This window comes from Vigna radiata, chromosome 6, assembly GCF_000741045.1.
Source record: "Vigna radiata var. radiata cultivar VC1973A chromosome 6, Vradiata_ver6, whole genome shotgun sequence".
NCBI lineage: Eukaryota > Viridiplantae > Streptophyta > Magnoliopsida > Fabales > Fabaceae > Vigna > Vigna radiata.
Genome location: NC_028356.1, coordinates 5,761,713 through 5,780,426, shown reverse-complemented (window position 1 = coordinate 5,780,426; position 18,714 = coordinate 5,761,713). Strand labels below are relative to the sequence as shown.

The 18,714-nt window shown below is 31.0% G+C and overlaps 3 protein-coding genes across 3 annotated transcripts; 1 reads left to right on the top strand and 2 right to left on the bottom strand.

Annotated features, from left to right (window-relative positions):
* Positions 1–270: 270 nt before the first annotated feature.
* LOC106765108 (protein FAM133A) lies at positions 271–5,975 on the bottom strand. The gene is made up of 5 exons (XM_014649612.2): positions 5,675–5,975; positions 5,207–5,304; positions 4,640–5,035; positions 698–746; positions 271–589 (listed from the first exon to the last, which is right to left on the bottom strand). The coding sequence occupies exons 1-5, from the start codon at positions 5,905–5,907 to the stop codon at positions 511–513; spliced, it is 855 nt and encodes a 284-aa protein (XP_014505098.1). The 5' UTR covers positions 5,908–5,975; the 3' UTR covers positions 271–510.
* Positions 5,976–8,706: 2,731 nt separating this feature from the next.
* Positions 8,707–9,508, top strand: LOC106765107 (17.8 kDa class I heat shock protein-like). The gene has a single exon (XM_014649610.2). The coding sequence runs from the start codon at positions 8,822–8,824 to the stop codon at positions 9,299–9,301; it is 480 nt and encodes a 159-aa protein (XP_014505096.1). The 5' UTR covers positions 8,707–8,821; the 3' UTR covers positions 9,302–9,508.
* A 3,180-nt stretch (positions 9,509–12,688) lies between these two features.
* On the bottom strand, positions 12,689–13,430 carry LOC106763898 (17.5 kDa class I heat shock protein-like). Its single transcript, XM_014648069.2, has one exon. It carries the CDS (start codon positions 13,334–13,336, stop codon positions 12,866–12,868), a length of 471 nt encoding a protein of 156 aa, XP_014503555.1. The 5' UTR covers positions 13,337–13,430; the 3' UTR covers positions 12,689–12,865.
* Between the last annotated feature and the right edge of the window lie 5,284 nt (positions 13,431–18,714).

Genomic DNA, 18,714 nt, shown 5'->3' with positions numbered 1-18,714 from the left:
AATTCCCACTTTTTTCTGACAGATTAGTCACATTCCTAATATTTTATAGATCACATGGAGTATGCAGAAAACGGTAGATTAAATTGGATTTTTATGAAAATATTAAGTTCATGTTAAAACTGCCATAATTTTAAAAATCGGTCAATGTAAGGATTTTGACTAATAAAAGAATTATTCTATATAAATTTTTATAACAATTATTATAAATAGCTAAGTATTATAATAATAATAATAAAATACTTTGTCAACACAAAATAATGAACGATCATCTTAAAGAACTTTTGACCTGCAATTGATTGCATGCTTAATTTAAAGACTTGCAATTTTATCCAATTTCATGCTACTCGTAATACAAATATGATGATAAAGCAGCTTCTCAAAACAAGAAAAAATTCAATGGTAAAATGCATTTTGTACCCATGTGCGAATAGCATGGGCTGACATAGTTTGATTCATGCACATAAAAATTGACTTGTAATTCTCTAGATTAAACTTGGCTTCCAAACCAATCTAAGTGTGCTGGCTCTTACTTTTCTTCTTTCTTGTAGCAAAGCTGCTCGGTCCAATTTCTATTGACATTCTTTTTGTCCTGCAGAAAATAGAAAATTTAAATATATATTGTGTCAGTCTAGGAAACCAGACACTGCTAGTAACATCTACTTATAACATTCCACTATTTCATACTGAAGAAAAATACCTTGATGACAACTCTTCTGACTCCTCGCAATCCTCAACAGCAGCCCCATCTGTGACAAAAAACATCCTCTGCTCAATCATATTTATCATACTCAAAAAATTAAGAAAACATATGACAGATCAAACAAGAAAAAACTAATGGCATGGACATGTCCTCATGTCCAATGGTGTCAAACTCTGACTATAATAAAAAGTTGAAGGATAAAAAATGGTGTAAAAGATTAGTAACTCATGATGCAAAAAAATCAACAAGATCCTAAAACTTCAAAATTATATTTATATAAATGCATATGCATAAAAAGTAACATATATAAGGAAAACTAATAGCTCATATTTGTCATAAATAACTAAAAACATAATAGAATGCTTCTTCATGTAACATAGGATTATAAACCCAAACAAGTCAACACACTCCAAACACCTAATTCTGCTATTATGCAAGAACCCAAAACCTGATTAGGAACATAATTAGAAACTTCTTCCTGAAGCTCTCTTGGTAAAGTGGACTCCACTGAATAATTTCCCACTGCTAACTTCAACTGAGAATGTTGAAGCTCAACAAGTTTATGGGCCAAAAGAGCCACTGGTCCACAAGGTAAATGAGACACCAAATGTTTGCAGGTGTAATGTGCACAAAATAAGAAAGGGAAAATCTCAAGCTGAGGTGGCTGAGTTAGTGGAGAAATTGTTATAAAACAGAGTTGGCATGAGCAGTGAGGAGGATGTTAGCGGTGGGAGAATATTTTTATTATTTAGTCTCATGAGACAGGGAAGTGGGGGGGTGATGAACTGATTTTCTGTTAAAAAAACTTATGCTCCTCGTTTTGTAGTTTCCTTTCTAATGCAAATAACACAATTTTGCTTCCCTTTTATCATTATAATATTGGTCTCTAACAGAGAAACAAGAAAAACTGGGTACTTCTTTGACAAAAAATCCTGTTGTATATGAATTTTTATGTGAATAAAACGGTCATCATGAGTGTGATTGCATCCTCTAAGTCTGTCCATAACCACCAGAGTTGCATGAAAACCTTTAAATCTAGGAAAAGTTGCCATGAAATCCATGTTAATGTCTCCCCATGGGGCATTGGAAATGGGCAGGGGATGAAGGTGGCCTGTGAAAATACTTCATATTTACTTCGTTGACAAATAGGACAGGTTGCAACCTACTCTGCTATTGTTCTTTTCCTATCAATCCAATACAAAGATTGAGCTAACTTGGTATATGTGTGAAAAATCCCTTACCGCCCTCCTGGATAAGGCTGTGCCAAGACCTGTTTACCCTTGTAATATAACCTAAATCTTCCAAAATTTTGCCCAAGACTGGATCTTCTTGTACCTTCTCATCAATCAAATTCACATTTTGCCAAAGTGGTTGGTTGGACAACACTTGGAATTCCTGCTTCTTATTTTCTGGATAAAGCATTTCCCCCTTTGTTTGCAGCCCCTAGTTTATATACAATATCAAAATCATATCCGAGCAACTTAGCCAACCATGTTAGTTCTAACCAGCAAACCTTTGCTCCAGCAGAAATCTCAAGCCTTTCTGGTCAGTGTACACTGAATTTTTCCCCAAAAGATAAGGCCTCCAAAATGTTGAATAGCCAGCACTGAAGAAATCACGCTCAACACAAACTGTTGAACAAAATTTGATATTGCTAAAGTCGGAGTTGTATTGACAGCAACTTGCAATTGTTCAAATGCTGCAGTACTATGTTGAGACCATTAGAGATCCCTTTTATTAGCAAATGAGTGAAAATTCTTGCTATTTTTCCACAATTGCTAATGAACCTCCCATAGTAACATGTTAGCCCCAGAAATCTTCTTAAAGACTTAACACACTCAGGAATAGGCAGTTGTAGAATTGCTTTATTTTCTATGGATCCATGGCTACTACCTCCCTGCACAGAAATCACATACCCTTTCTAACTCTGTCTGAGTAAACTCACTTCATATTTGCATAGAATCTGCGTTGTTGCAACATACTGGGAACCTTTCTCAAATGCACCAACTGTTCTTTCCATGATTAACTATGTATTAGTATATTATAAATAAAAAAACTAAGACAAACCTTCTGAGGTAGGGCTATTAAATTACATTTATAGCACATTGGAATACAGTTGGGGTATAGGTCAGCTCAATAGGCACGACTAGAGAGATTAATAATGTCTTTCTAAGGAATGTTGGCCTGTCCATATCAATCTTGTGAGATCCAGCTTTTGAATCCAACTTAAAAAAAAATTGGGCCAAATGTAACTCATCTAGCAGTTCCTCAATGACTGGACTAGGGGGGATTTGTTAGCTATAGTGGCCTTATTTAAAGCCCTCAACACAACCTTCAACTTCCATTCTTTTTCGTCACTGGCAAGACAGGACTACAATAACGACTGTTGCTGGGCCTAATAATTCCTGAATTCAGCGTATCTTTCTCTAGCTTCTCAATTTCATTCTTTTGAAGGTGTGGGTACCTATAGGGCACACTTAGAGGATTTATCCCATATTTTATGGGAATTCTGTGATCCACTGCCCTGTTTGGTGGCAGTCCTTATGGTTCAGCAAAAACGGCAGAGAATTCCTCAATAATGTTCTGTAACTCTCTTCCTTCCCAGCCTCCGGCAGATTATTTTGTGTTTCCTTCAAGAACCAGGTTTCCCTGGTTTCTATCCCCCAATTATTGATACTGCCTCTATCTCTGTCCCTTTCATCAGAGCTTGTGAGCTTTTTCACAACTGGGGATCACCACTAATTTCCACAACCTGACCTTGTTCAGCAAATTTCGTTGTCAAAGTCCACCAATTTACTTTTACATCTGTTAGAGTGGCTGACCATGACACACCCAAAATAAAAATCCACCCTCTGTTCAAATATGAAAAAGTCCTCAATATGAGCATACTCACCAAACAGAACCTAAGTATTTTGTAGAGTACTTGTGTTTGTTTTTTATGCCCATCTCCTAATTTTAATCTACCATATCCTAATTTTACTCTAAATGGTGGAGTTTGTTACACCTGTAAACCCAAACTGTTCACCAACTTTGAAGAAAAAAAGTTGTGGCTAGCTCCACTATCTATCATCACCAAAACTGGTTGCTACCATAAGTTTTAAATCCAGCAGATCAAACCAATTGTTAGGATTCTCAGGATGAAGATAAGAAAAACTACAGAAAAAGGTTCACTCTTGAATTTATTCCTGAACCAAAAGAAGCAAAACAGATTACACAAGGGAATTGTATCCTTTCACACTAGATAACTCAGACACCACAAACTAATATTTCCAAGATGATCCGACTAAAACAAACAGAAGTCTATTTATAAACATTTTACAAAAAAAAAAGGTGAACAACTATAACTGTCATACAACCCCTACAAACAAAGGTTATTTCATACTCTTAAACTGCTTCCTATGATAACCTCGTCAAACCTTCTCCTCAACTGGAACACTGTCTTGTCTAAGAACACATCTATTGGCTATGCAAACCCAAGCATTGACAGAGGACAAGAGCATCTTCATTTTGTCATGGTAAAGTGGATCGACCATTACAAGAATCTAGCACTAAAACTCACAAGAAATCCATACAACATGCCATCCCTCTGCATTTTAGCATGTGAACCCCAACCCGTCCTCAAAACTGGTAGCATTGAAAGAATTGGTGAGGTTATTCAGTTTTGACAACACTGTTCAAACCATTACTTAGGCATTCTCTTCGGTGTGAAGTCAAGTTATAAATCAGCCAAGTGCTTGTTTCGGAATCACTCAGAATCAGTAACTCATGACACACATTACAATTTAAAATCTATGATCCGGCTATCCCAATTAAGTTCAGCAGATGGAAATTAACTCAGTAAAAAATCAATTCTCCCAACTTTGAAACAAAAATACTCTGTTATTGACAGTCTAAGTTAATTTGACAATAAATGTTGAATGGCATGATGGGTATACATACCGATTACATTCCCATCTTCAATTTCCTGCACTGAATCGGACTCAGACTCAGAACCCCATCGATCTCCCCCATCATCTTGGTCCCACCGATCACCAACAGGAGGCATCCAGAAGTCTTCCTCTTCTGCGTCACTATCCTCAACGGAAGACTCCCTAACTCCTGATCTTATTTCTTCAACTGTCGTGTCCTTATTCTTTTTCTTCTTCATCATTCTATCCTTTTCTCCAGCATTTGCACTTTTTGACTCCAGTAAGCTCTCCTCATCAATTCCTTTATTCTTCTTCTTCTTTTTCTTCTTCTTTTTATCCTTTCCTCCACCGTCTGCACTTTTTGACTCCTCTAATCTATCTTCAACTTCCATTCCTTGGCAAGATAACTTCTCTTCTTCCTCTCGCTCTGTTTATAAAAAAAGATGTATCAGTAAACAAAGCTCCCAATATCTATACTCAATCACAGATCACATAATCTGCAAATACTAGCAGGAAAACATAGTCTCGCTCAAATATTGAAGCGCTGACATCATTCTTAATCCAATATTGAGTAAATAAAAGACATAACATCACTGACCTAATTTATTGAGAAATCTTTTGCCACTCATATGCTTCCAGATATGTTCTTCAGACTTATTTACGTTGTCCCCAGTCAGCTTACATATCAACTTTGAACTGAAAAAGAGGAACAAAAACAACTACGTCAGTAACATACTCCACAGACACAGAAAATGGGGACAGAAAAATATGTAACCCTTGAAAGTTGTCATATTTTCATGTCCAGACTGTGTTGTTACTTCATACAAACAGACTCCACACAAACTCCGTCGAAAATTCACAATTTTTAAAACAACATTTGATTACAAACATATGTTGAAAACTTTAAGAGCTTTTTCAGCAAGGTTTCGAGATTATTCTGTTAAACCTAATCGAACAAAGTAAAATTGGTATGACAAACACACGTGAAGGCCTGAAGACAGGGAGGAACAAAAATCAGGAAAAGAAAAAGTGGGAAAGAAAAGGAGAAAGGGAATTTGTAGTTCACCGAGAGAGAGGGTCTTGCTTGAACATGTTGAGAGGGGCTTTGCGATTGGACAAGGCGAAATCGATGAGACCCAAACGACATTTTTTGCTGTTAGAGTAGGACGCTATGTCCTTAGAAAGGACCTCGTGGCCAGTTTCAACGCACCTGAAACGGCCGTTTCCCAACTCTGTGAAAGTGGGCGAGCCAAGCAAGTTGGTTCCTTCCTTCTTTCCATTGTCTTCTGTGGTTGCCATTACCGAACTCTGTGTTGTCGTGTTAACAGAGAGGGTTTTAGCTTGAAAAATTGTAAGACCTAATTGCACTTTAGACCTTTGATTTATCAATATCATTATATACAATGTCTTTTGTATAGATATATTTTTCTACTTCTATCTCTTTTTTAAGTTATCATTTTTTATTTATTTTATCTTTTAAGTATTTTTTAAATTTAATCATTTTTATTTAACTATTTTTTAATTCAATTATTTTTTAAGTTAAATAATTATTTATTATAAATAAGTTATCTAAAAAATAAAAAAAAAATTAAGTTTTTATTAAAAAATATTTATATTTACTTTTATAATTATAAATTTATTATTATTAATAAAAATATACACATGTGAATATGTTTCCTTATTATAATTTTCTAAGTAGCAGGTAACTTTCAATCTTTTCATCATTTGAACATATAATAATAATAATTAAATATTAAAAATTGGTAGTTATAATTATTGTCTAACGATTAAAAGATTAAAAGATGAGGAATATAAATTCCCAAACTTTGTCTATTCTTTTTATAATAATAAATAAAATATAATTAAAAGTTATTTATTATATTAAAATTAATTACAAATATATATATATATATATATATATATATATTTTCTGCTGAAATTATAAAAAAAAATTATATATATTAAAAGTAATTGTAATTCATTTTATTCACTTTTATAATGTCATAATTGTATAAGAGTAATAGGATGATTTAATTTCTATCACAATAAAAAAGGAAACTATAGTAACATTTATATGGAAATAGTTATAAAAATATATACTTTTTAATTAAAAAATTATGATTATAATTTAGAACAAACAATAATTTAAAATTTTATCATAATTTTTTATATGATGAAAACAAAAAGTTCGTCAATAAATATAAAAATACAAAGGGTAAAATGAGTTAAAAAGTGTACAATAAAACAAAAGTTGCAAAATTGAGTCCCATTATCATTGGTTAATATTAAAATCAAAAGGGAAATGAGTAGCTTTTTGGTTGTGTATCCAGAGCAAGAAACTACAGAAAAAAAAAAAAAAAAAAGAGACAATATATGTTATTGTTTATAACAAGTTTTAAAATGAAATCCTAAATTTAATCCATATCTTCGATTTCAATTTTCATTCATTCTTTTTGCAACAAATAAATAAGGTGATAAAATCAGGAATATAAGATTAACGAATCTAATTGATCTCATTCAAGATGTCTTAGTTAGAATCTTAATTTTTCAAATATTTTATTTTTATTCATGAATTAATAAAGTTTAATTTTTAGCAATCTCTTTTTAAGAATTGTGCTGATAGAATAAGGTTGACCATCTCCATTATGAAGGGCCTTTCTTCATGCACCTCACATTTTTTTTCACTTTCGAATTTTACTTAAAAAACAGTTTTCGAATTTCTTGAATTTTGAAATGTGATTATGGAGTTTCTAAAATTTCAAAATTTGGTTCTGAATTTTCTTAAATTTCAAAATTGGATTTGGAGTTTTTTAGGATTTTGAAATTTGATTTTAGATTTTTTAAATACGGAATTTGAAATCCAATTTTAGATTTTTTTGAAATTCAAAATTCAATTATAAATTTTATTGTTGATAATGAAAATGAGAAGAAGAACGAAAGAAAGTAAAAGAATGAGATGAAAATGGAAAGAAGGAAGTAAGATGAGACACAAATGGAGCGAATGACAACACTGAAGGATCAAAGGGTTTTAAACCTTACTCAAAGTCAAAACCTAAAAGCTAATAGGAATAATTTTAAGAATGTAAAAACGTTCGATTGTGTAGGAAGACAAATTTGGGGTGCAGGAAGAATTCCACTCCTTGATTTTCGGCATGTCCAAAAGATATTTTGGGCCAGAGGCCAGTCCAATCCAGGGAATTTAATGTTTTCATCAACTGGAGATTCCTTTTTGAATGGAAAAATAAAACTTTTGACTTCTAAACAAAATTACTCACCTGACAATTCTCTTTAATAATATAATAATGTATATTGGAATTTTAAATTAAAAATTAAAATAAATATAATTCAAATATTATTATTTAAAATTACAATATGTGTTTTTTTTTTTTTTATCTTTAACAGTATCAAAATATTACCACTCTTTTTTAAATGATGCATACTCATTTCTTGCGATTTGACATGAACATGTACAATTAACAACAAATCAAACACACCGACAAAGAAAAAAGAAAAAAGTTTATAGTTAATATTTATTTCCTCAACTTTTTAATTTCACAATTCTCCCCTTTAACCTTTTTCGTACATTTGTTTCTCACTATTTTAGCTGTTTATTTGATCTACGCATTTTATGTAACAAAAGTATAAAATATGATCACATTATTCTTTACAAAGCATTACTTTTCAATAAATTCACGAAACTATAATAAATAAATCACATTATTTTAAAAATAAAAGCTAACATATTTTTAGAAACTAAAACTTTACATAATGTTATATTTTTTAATGAGTTTCCAAAATCAGGATACGCATTTATTAAATAAGATACGAGATTTGCTAAATTCCATAGTATTCAACTGAAAAAAAAAGTGTTAAAAGAAGGTGTTGATAATAATTTGAAATGCATAATAATCCATAGTTAAATAGAATTAGAAGATTTTTAAGAGTTATTTTAAATTGTTTAGAAATTAGCAAAAATGGTTTGTAATAGAAAGATGTAGAAGGTTATAGAAAACACCACGTGTTTCATCAGTCGCAATCTGAATAGAAAATTCTGGAAAACGTGAGCACTTCTGTTGAAACTTATATATATAGGTTTCGCTTTTCATTCTCAGCGTCAGAAACAGTTGATTTGAAGAAATTATCCTCTCGTAATTCCTCTCAGCAACAGAGTTTCATTTCATCAAAACCAGAAGAGATAAAGCTATCGAGAACGATGTCTCTGATCCCTAGCTTCTTCGGTGGTAAACGAAGCAACGTCTTCGACCCTTTCTCTCTGGATATATGGGACCCTTTTGAGGGGTTTCCCCTTTCAGCTACTCTCGCCAACCTCACTTCCTCCGGTGGTGAAAGCAGCGCCATAGCCAACACTCGCGTGGACTGGAAGGAGACGCCGCAGGCTCACGTGTTCAACGTGGACCTTCCCGGATTGAAGAAGGAGGAAGTGAAGGTGGAAGTGGAAGATGGGAAGGTGCTGCAGATTAGTGGAGAGAGAAGCAGAGAGAAGGAAGAGAAAGATGATAGATGGCACCGCGTTGAACGAAGCACTGGGAAATTCATGAGGAGGTTCTGGCTTCCCGAGAATGCTAAAGTAGATCAGGTAAAGGCTGCTATGGAGAATGGGGTGCTCACTGTTACTGTGCCTAAAGAGGAAGAGAACAAACCTCAGATGAAGTCAATTCAAATTTCTGGTTAATTAGGTCTTATGGTTCAGGTCTCAGCCATTTCCACTTTCCAAAATTGTCTTCTGTTGTTTCGTGTGTTTCTGTGTTGTTTATATTTGTGTCATGTTCTGTAAAGTGGTTATGGGAAGTTTGAGTGTTGTAGTTAACTTGTAAAGGCTTTTGTAGAATAAATAAACAGTTATAATCTTAACGAGCAGAAAGTTCATATTTACTCTGTCGCTCGACCATGTCTCTTGTTCTTTTTTTTTTTGCTTCGGAATTTTTGATGCTTGTTGTAAGATTTGATTGGTGGAGGAAGGCTGATAATTAATTTGATTTAGTTGATGGGAGATTTTTCTAAACCTTCATTCTTGAAAGTGATGAGTGCAAGTGTCTTAAACAAGTAGGTGGTCCAATTTTGATATTTTCATGAGTGAGCAGCAGTTTTAGCATCTTTCAATTATTTTGATTTAAAATTTGTTTTTTTTCCTGATTATTATGTCTAAATCAAACCATCTATATAAATAAAGAATTTAGGACCACAATTTTTACACGTGTTACAATTACATAATTTAAAAAAATAGAAAAAAAATAACTGAAAGAGAAAATAACGAGGTAGTCGCGACATATTTTTTCATTCTTGTATGCTCGAAATATTGTTTAGTAATAAAATATAATATATTTGATTAAGTACCATGTGGTTGGTAAAGGTTCTTATACATGTGTCTGTGACGTGAGAAAATTGTTTGTTAGATTTAAAATGTAAAATTATAAAATCTATAAAAAAGAATAAGTTAAATAAAAATAAAAATTATGATATGAACGAAATTAAGCTGGTGCAGTGATACCGTTGGGTGTTGCTTTGCGCGTGACACGGTGGACTCTATTTGAATTCTGATGGTGGGTTTTTTTTTTTTTTTTCGTATTTATATGCTTTATTTAATTTTGGATGCCTTAAGTTAAAATAGAATAAGAACGTTTCGAGAAATAAGAAAGAAAATCAGAGAAACAAGAAAGAAAACCAAAAACTAGAGGGAATGAAACCCACTCAACCTCATTCTTTCTCTTATTCACTTCATTATAAATAATTAATTATGGAATAATTGAAATTTATTATTATTAGGTTGGGCATAGTTTTCACTTAAAAACTCTAAAGTGCAGTTTATTTATACTTTTTTGTACTTAAAAAACTTGAACTATGTTTACTAAAAGCTAATTATACTATTCAAAAATTTAGTTTAAAAATAATGAACTTATTCTATTTTTAGTATAGTTAATTGTTAATTGTGGTTTATGCTTTCTTATCATTTGTTTTTTCAATCACAATTTTCTATCGGCTTCACTATATCATATTACATTCTTCTTTCAATCACTATTGTTGAAGTCAAATGTTCGTTGAAGTCAAATGTTCGTTATCGTCGAATTTTTTTTCACACTGTATCGTTATTGAACTGTTGAATGCTCTACCATCATCGTTAAAGGTTCTGATCCTTTATTTGAAAAGAGAATAAAGGCATATTGCTCTGCAATCTAGAATGTTTTTTCCTTTTTCTTTCAAAAGTGATAAATAAAATTAGAAAGCGATGCACTTTGGTGTTTTTGTCTTGAGGGTGTATTCATCTTGGATGATCCTAGTGGTGGTAACAATTGACTTTATTTGAGAGTTTGTGAGAGTTTTAATTGTTTAAGAAGATTTTATTTATTTGCTTTTTTTTTGGATAAAGGTAGATTTTCTACCCTATAAAATTCCAAATTGATTGGTAAAGATTGATAAGCTTAGGGAGGCTGATTCCATTGCTGAGCCTTCGGTGCTTGATGTGGGTCACAACCTTGTGGTGCCACTTCCATGCACATGTTTCAATGGAAGTGATAATTCTTTGCCTTCAATTTACCTCTCCTATGTGGTAAAGCCAATAAATACTTTGTAGTACAAGTGACGACATGTATGAAAATGTCTTTTTTCGTTTATGTTTTCATGCATAATTACAAAGTGATTATAATATTTTAACTTGCTTTTATGTGGATTATTTCTTCACTAACTTATGAGTATTATACCTTATATGTTAGTTGAGAAGATTCTGTTTGTGATTATATTGCGACTGCGAAGCTTTTAAATTGTATAAAACAAGTTCAAATAAATATTATAGGAGAAAAGTTTCTTAATTGTTGCATTGACTTTGTTTAAAAACAATGAAGTCACATTAGTACAATGCTTTTTTTCTCTAATTTTCTTGTATTTGTAGACATTTTCATTTTTGAAGTGATATTTAGAAGTATTATAATTAATTGAAATTTTTGAAAGTTGAATGAATAATGAAGGTAGGAGTGTTTGTTGAGAGTTATCCACTAGTGGAGAAAGGATTTTAGACGTCTGTTATTTTAGGCTTTTAACGTCTGATCTTTGTCCTACGTCTATATGGGTGACGTTAATGAGATGTCGGACCCTTTAGGTCAGACGTCTCTATAGACGTCGGACCTATATAGGTCAGACGTTTATATACATGTCCGATTCATACAGGTTAGACGTCTTTGAGGTTGCTCCTGACTAATGGTGATTCGAGTTTACAATTTTATATTTTAGTTGAAGAGAATTTATTGTATATTTTTTTTATTGGATGATTTTAAAAATGTAGTGGAGGGAATTGGAAATTACAAAACGCAATAAATCGCAGCCAAAGAACGCCGCCCAAAGACACGAGAATAAGTGCACCAAAACCCAACGAAAACGCATTTTAATCAATTCAAACGAAAGATAATGCATCAAAGAATGATGTAATCGGAGTAAAACTAATTTAAAATGGTGCAAAAGTGAAAAAATTACCTGAGAAGCGTAACCCGTAGAGAGAATAACACATGTATATCAAAATGTTGTCAATGTCAAGACAACATATCTTTTTTCTTAAAATAACTCTAGGATTTTTTAACTGAGTTTATTTTTTCAATGAGTTTGAAGCCAGCTTGGACCTACTAGTGTCAAATTCCAACTTCCTTCAATTGTCTACAATTGTTCAGACATCTCAGTTTACCAGCTTTTGCTTTATCTTATTCTGACGATGCAAGTTCTATTTTTCTCCCCTTCTTACCCATTCAGTGGTGATCAAACTGTTTTTTAATTTCTGATTTAATACGTTAGATGCCATTTTAATACATCTAAAAAAGTGAACTTCAACATAAATATCTATTTTAAAGAGTATTGATATCCATATTAGCTATAATCGGTTAATAATTATTTGCTAAAACTGACTCCATGTTTGTGTTATTCTTATATCAAATTATGATTAGTATATGTTAAAACACCTTTTGTATATTTAGAAAGAAAAAACATTTTTATTAAGAATAAGATCGATAACTTTTGTATTGCGCTGCATATGCAGGAATCGTAAAATTTCACAGTGTGAAACAAGTTTCTGAAGCTATAGTAGTGAACACAAACACTGCTATATCATTTCAGTAGTATCTTAAACTCAATTCAAGCACATACATTTTATTCATCTCTGTCAGACTGAGACAGAGATAAAGAGAAAAAAAAAAAAAGACATACAGAAAAGACACAACATCATCGTTTGATTCCGAGCACATAGGTAACATTCGGGAGCCTAGCCAGTGATCTGAACGGGTTTCACATCGGGCTTCTTCACTTCCTCCTTGGGAACAGTGACAGTGAGCACTCCGTTCTCCATAGCAGCCTTAACCTCATTGACTTTGGCGTTCTCCGGCAGGCGGAAGCGGCGGAGGAAGCTGCCGCTGCTACGTTCCACGCGGTGCCATTTGTCGTTCTTGTCCTCCTTCTCCTTCGTCCTCTGTCCGCTGATCTGAAGCACCCTTCCCTCCTCGATCTCCACCTTCACCTCTTCCTTCTTCAGCCCCGGGAGATCCGCTTTGAACACGTGCGCTTCCGGGGTCTCCTTCCAGTCGATGCGCGTGTTGGCGATCGCCGCCGTCTCGCTCGAGACCTCGGAGCGCGGAAAGGAGAGTGCGGTTTCGAATGGGTCCCACACGTCAAGGGAGAAGGGGTCGAAGACGTTGGTCCTTCGCCCTGTGCCGAAGAAACTCGGAATGAGCGACATCGTTTTGCTGAGAGTTGTGATGGATAGAACTGAGCTTGGTTATTGTTGATGAGATTTTGCTGAGTGATGAGAAAGTGGAGAAGAAGAAGCGTATTTATATGGAGTGAGGAGAGTGTTCGCGAGGTTTCATGATGGGTCAAGTGATGGCAGAAAAGAGAAGAAATGTTTAGACGGTTCTGAAGAAGATGAATGAATGAAGAAGATGCCAGCCTGGACGTAAAAAGAACCATGAAGATGTTTCGGGAACAAACAAACCATATTTTTAACATACTACTGCCACGTGTACGGCTGTATTCACATCACCTATTACCATGCATTTGCTATAGAGATAATGTTTTTCGGACTCCAATATTAAATTCTTAAGTTTCATTAAGTAATTAATATTTTTATTTAAAATTACATATTATAAATTAATAAGCCAAAATCAAGCTTGTAAAAGCATACATATGATCATGAGTATGCATAATTATTGGTTTTTAAAAGATCAACCACTTAAGATGAAAATAGAAAGATGATTAATTTTAAAATATTTTATCTACAAATTTTATAATTCATTAAATTAGCCAATTATTTTTTAAATTAATACTAAACTCACGTATTAAAAGAGATTAAAGTACCCAAAATTAATCACGTCTGTTAATTATCACATCAAACAATACTTCTAAAATTCAAATCATTCAATCAGAATCATTAAAAAGCAGATATGCGAAATTACGTGATCGACCAATGATAAATCTACGACTCTGCCTCATCCCATTTATACATTTAATTCATATTTGAGTTTGCAATCATTTATTCAAAAGATAAAGATACTTAGACAATATTTTCTTGACAACATTTGAACATCATCATACATCTCATTGTGTGATTGGTCCATGGTGATGTCATTGTGTTATTTGGACCAATCACACAATGACACATATGATGATGTTCAAATGTTATAAAAAAAATGTTGTTTATGTATCTTTACCCTTATTCAAATTATACTAAACCAATTTACTCAATTCGTATATATATATATATATAACACCATTATTACCAGTTGAAAACCATATAAAAACAAAATATGATAAGTTAGAATTCTTTTAAAAGTTTATTACATATATAAATGTCGTAAATATGTAAAGACCATATAGTCAGTCACTTTCATATACCATCCATTCAACCTGCATGCTTCAAGAAAAACAAAGAAATTACACCCTTGGATTTAGTTGCAAAGTACAAAAAGAAAGCTTTTAAGACAGTAGAGAAAGAGAGAAGAAAAAGAGATAAAGAAGAAGAAAGAAAAACTCTTATTGATAACGTAAACTCAAAAAAAATACAACTTGATATACAACCTAAGATATATATGAGACAGAAAAGATAAGAAAGACTTATGAAACTCTTACCAAAACGTTTGCTAAAACATTATAAAACAATACAACAAAACCAACATTTTAATATGTTATTTTGTGTTTTTTTAAGTCTGTTTTACAATATAATTAGATTTGATATACTTAAATTTTAAGTTGGTTGTTGAATAAACTTAAATAATAAATTTATTATTAAGAAACAAATTTAAAATTTAAGTATGTTATTGTCTAATTGACTTAAATATTCATAAATTCTAAATAAAAATGACATCGAATTTAAGTCTATCATAACCATAACATACTTAAATTTGTTATATTTTTTTTTATTTTATTTTTTTAATCATTAACGCAAAACCTGAAATATAACTTTTCGAGAACAAAATATATATTTTCAATTATTCAATTTAAGTAAATAATGAAGAATTTTAAATCAAAATAAACAATATGATGTGTAACTTAAAATTTGTAGTCTAGAGAAAGTATAACTTAAACTTTTAAGTTTAAACATAACTTAAACAAAACTTAAACAACACTTAATCAAAATCTATTCACTTTAGAGAATACAACTTGCCAATTCATGTGTTATTTCGTCAATGGTCTATTGGTGATGAATCATTGAATACCTAAAATAAACAATGTTATTATGTAGTGATATACCAAAAATCGTAGAATTCGTACACTAGTTATAAGTGATTATTGTTGTCCAATTATCATAAATTTCTACATGGATGATAACTTTGATCTAATACATCACGTAGTATTCACATTTCCATGAACTAACGTGTCTATTACACTATAATAAAAGAAAGGAAAATTCATATCATATAATAACTTGTACACAAAATAATTAATTTAAGAATTAAATAATATTTCACTGTGGGATATATAATTTGAACTTACTTTTGTCTATTATTTTGACATAAAATGTTTATGGCACCCATAACTCTAGTTAAATTGATGACACATTAATCATAATTGTTATGTACTTATTAGATGATATGAAAGTTATATCATTACTCTTATGAAAAGAATAAAATCAGACAACTAAATCATCTTCATGAATGATCACTAAGACAATATGCACTTACCCAACTTTGATCCATAACTATGTTAATAACAAATTTTATTATTATCATATTTTTAATTCCAAAATGGATACTAACATTCACTCTATGACTATATTTATATATAATTTAAAATATAATATAAATTATAAAACACATTTTACCTCAAAAAATATTAAGTAGCTAACACAACATATAATAAATAAATAAATTATAAAGTAATATTTTTCTTTTTTCTTATCTCACGTGTCCCTATTTCAATTTAGTGAATATTTATCATTATTTCATTTAATTTGTGGTGCTAAATCAAAAGAAAAATATTTAATTCAAAAACAAATTATTAACTTACACCATATCACCAAAATGACAAAAACCAAATTATCAAATAACATTAACCCAAAATCATCGAAACTAAATGATTATAAATTGAGCTTGAAATAAAAAAAATTAAACATATTAAAAGTGTGAAAGCTATATATGTTAACAATAAATTTCAGTTTTTAATATAAATTTAAATATTTTTAAAATTCTCAAATTTACATAAAAAAATCAACAATAAGTAATAGTAAAAACTTCTATTATTAACTAAGGGGTTTGTTAAAGTGATTTTTCAGTTGATACATTTGAGCAAAGTGTACCAAATTTTAGATTACAAAATATCCCTATTTAAAAAAGAATACTTTAAATATAAGGATATTTTAGTAATTTTAAAATTTAATTTAAATAAAAAATAATAAAAACGATAGTTATTCATTAATTGTTTTTTAAAATATAAAATAAAAAGAAAGGTTGTTATTTTCCACTACTTAAGGAATATTTTTAATTATAATATTTTTAAATAGATATAATTTTTATAGTTACGTTGTTTTTTTAAAGATGGATAGATCACATCCATAGACAACATATTTTCCATTTTTATTTCCATGACTTTATAGAACCTTTCTGGGTTTATAGAATCCGTTTGGGTTTGTAGAACCCGTTTGGATTTGTATAACCGTTTGGGTTAAAAAAACAACTACCTTTTATTTTATTTTTTATTTTAAAAAACAACTACCTTTTAAAAAATATATAATAAAAGCTAATAACTTCTCTGGTACACGTGGACCAATCAGGATTTTTCATAACTACCATTTATTTTTTTATTTTAAATGAAATTTTAAAATTATTAAAATACTCTTGGATTTAAAGTTGGTTTTCTTTTTAAACAAGAACATTTTTGTAACCTAAAACTTGGTACACCTTGTTAAAATGTGCTAACTGAAAAACCCTCTTATCTAAATTAGCAAATCCCATTAAGTTAGAAAAAATAAAAATAAAAATATATATATATATATATATATATATATATATATATATATATATATATATATATATATAATATTGTAAATTAATTATAATATTAAAATAATTAAATAATTATAAATTGAGTTTTTTGAAATGAAAAAAAAACAAAAGATAAACCATAAGAAAAATAGTATTTCAGTTTACAACTAATTAAGTATACAGATTTTAAATTTGATTTTGCACGATACATGAATAACCTAAAATTTACACGCTAGGCATGAGTACACGGTTAAGAGAATAATGACTCAACTATACATTTGTATGGCATGTTCCTCAAAACCAACTCACGCTTTCAGAACTTTGGTGTGAATATGTACAATCTTCATTCTCATCAAAGGAACTCCTCCATGCTCCTACCTCTAAACATAACCAAATAAGACTAAAAAAAATACTACCATTTCTTACACTTCCTTCACTTTAGACACTCACGGTTCTACTACAAGCTTCGATAAGGAACAATAATCTTAAAATAACTAAATAATTACAACCAAACTCTTGAAATAATTCCTTGATCGGATGATTGGAATATTGTTTAGCAATAAAATAAATATATTTGATTAAAACAATATATTTGGTAACGAGAGTAAATTCTGATGGATAAATGTTTGTGCACGTATGTTTGTGGTGTGACAAAATTGTTTGTGGTATTTAAAATATGAAATTATAAAGTTTGTGTAAAAGAATAAATTAAATAAAAAAAAAAATTGATGAAATGAAATTAAGCTGTGATGTAGTGATACGTGTTTTGTGTTTCATGTGTGCGTGACATGGTGGACACTGTTTGATTTCTGACAGTATAAAGGTGGGTTGCTTTATTTTTTTGGGTGGCTCAGTTAAAACAAAATAAAGGAGATTCAGTTAATTAGAGTGGGTGAGAAAACCAGAGGGAAAAGAACCCATTCAACCTCGTTATTCTTCTTCTTCTTTGTCTTCTTTGATTCTTCCTTCAACTTCATTCTTCTTCTTTAATTCTTCTTTTATTTATTTTTCTCTCTTTTCTTTTTTGAGAACAATTTCGAGAAACAAGAGAGAAAATCAGAGGCAACGAAACCCATTCAACCTCTTTCTTCTTCTTCTTTAATTCTTCTTTTATTTATTTTTCTCTCTTTTCTTTTTTGAGAACAATTTCGAGAAACAAGAGAGAAAATCAGAGGCAACGAAACCCATTCAACCTCTTTCTTCTTCTTCTTTAATTCTTCTTTTATTTATTCTTCTCTCTTTTCTTCATCTTTAGGACCAAAACCCTCTTTTACCTAATTCTTCTTTCTCAATTTTGTTTTCTTTTTTGTCGGACCAAGAAAACCGTGAGTAACGAAAATTGGGATGATGGCACGAGAATGCCTGTTAGGAGACGCGAAGGGTGTTAATCTAGAAGGTAAATAAAATAGATGGATGCTTGAAGAGAGAAAAAACGCACAAAATTTATTATTCAAAGTAATAAAAGAGGTCATTTATAGTCATTTACAGTGAATTAAAACGGTTAGATCACACGTTTGAGTGTAATCCCTAATTTATTGGAACTACTCTAGAAAATAGGAGAAAGTTCTGTAACAACCCAAAACATAACAAATAAACAGATAAGAAGAAAATCCTTAAAAAAACCTCACAATCCCTCCCT

Coding starts and splice junctions, on each gene's coding strand:
- LOC106765108 (XM_014649612.2), bottom strand. CDS start 5,907: ATGGCAACCACAGAAGACAATGGAAAGAAGGAAGGAACCAACTTGCTT. Junction 5,305..5,674: donor AAGCAAGACCCTCTCTCTCG/GTGAACTACAAA, acceptor CCTCTTTTTCAG/TTCAAAGTTGATATGTAAGC. Junction 5,036..5,206: donor AAGATTTCTCAATAAATTAG/GTCAGTGATGTT, acceptor TTTTATAAACAG/AGCGAGAGGAAGAAGAGAAG.
- LOC106763898 (XM_014648069.2), bottom strand. CDS start 13,336: ATGTCGCTCATTCCGAGTTTCTTCGGCACAGGGCGAAGGACCAACGTC.
- LOC106765107 (XM_014649610.2), top strand. CDS start 8,822: ATGTCTCTGATCCCTAGCTTCTTCGGTGGTAAACGAAGCAACGTCTTC.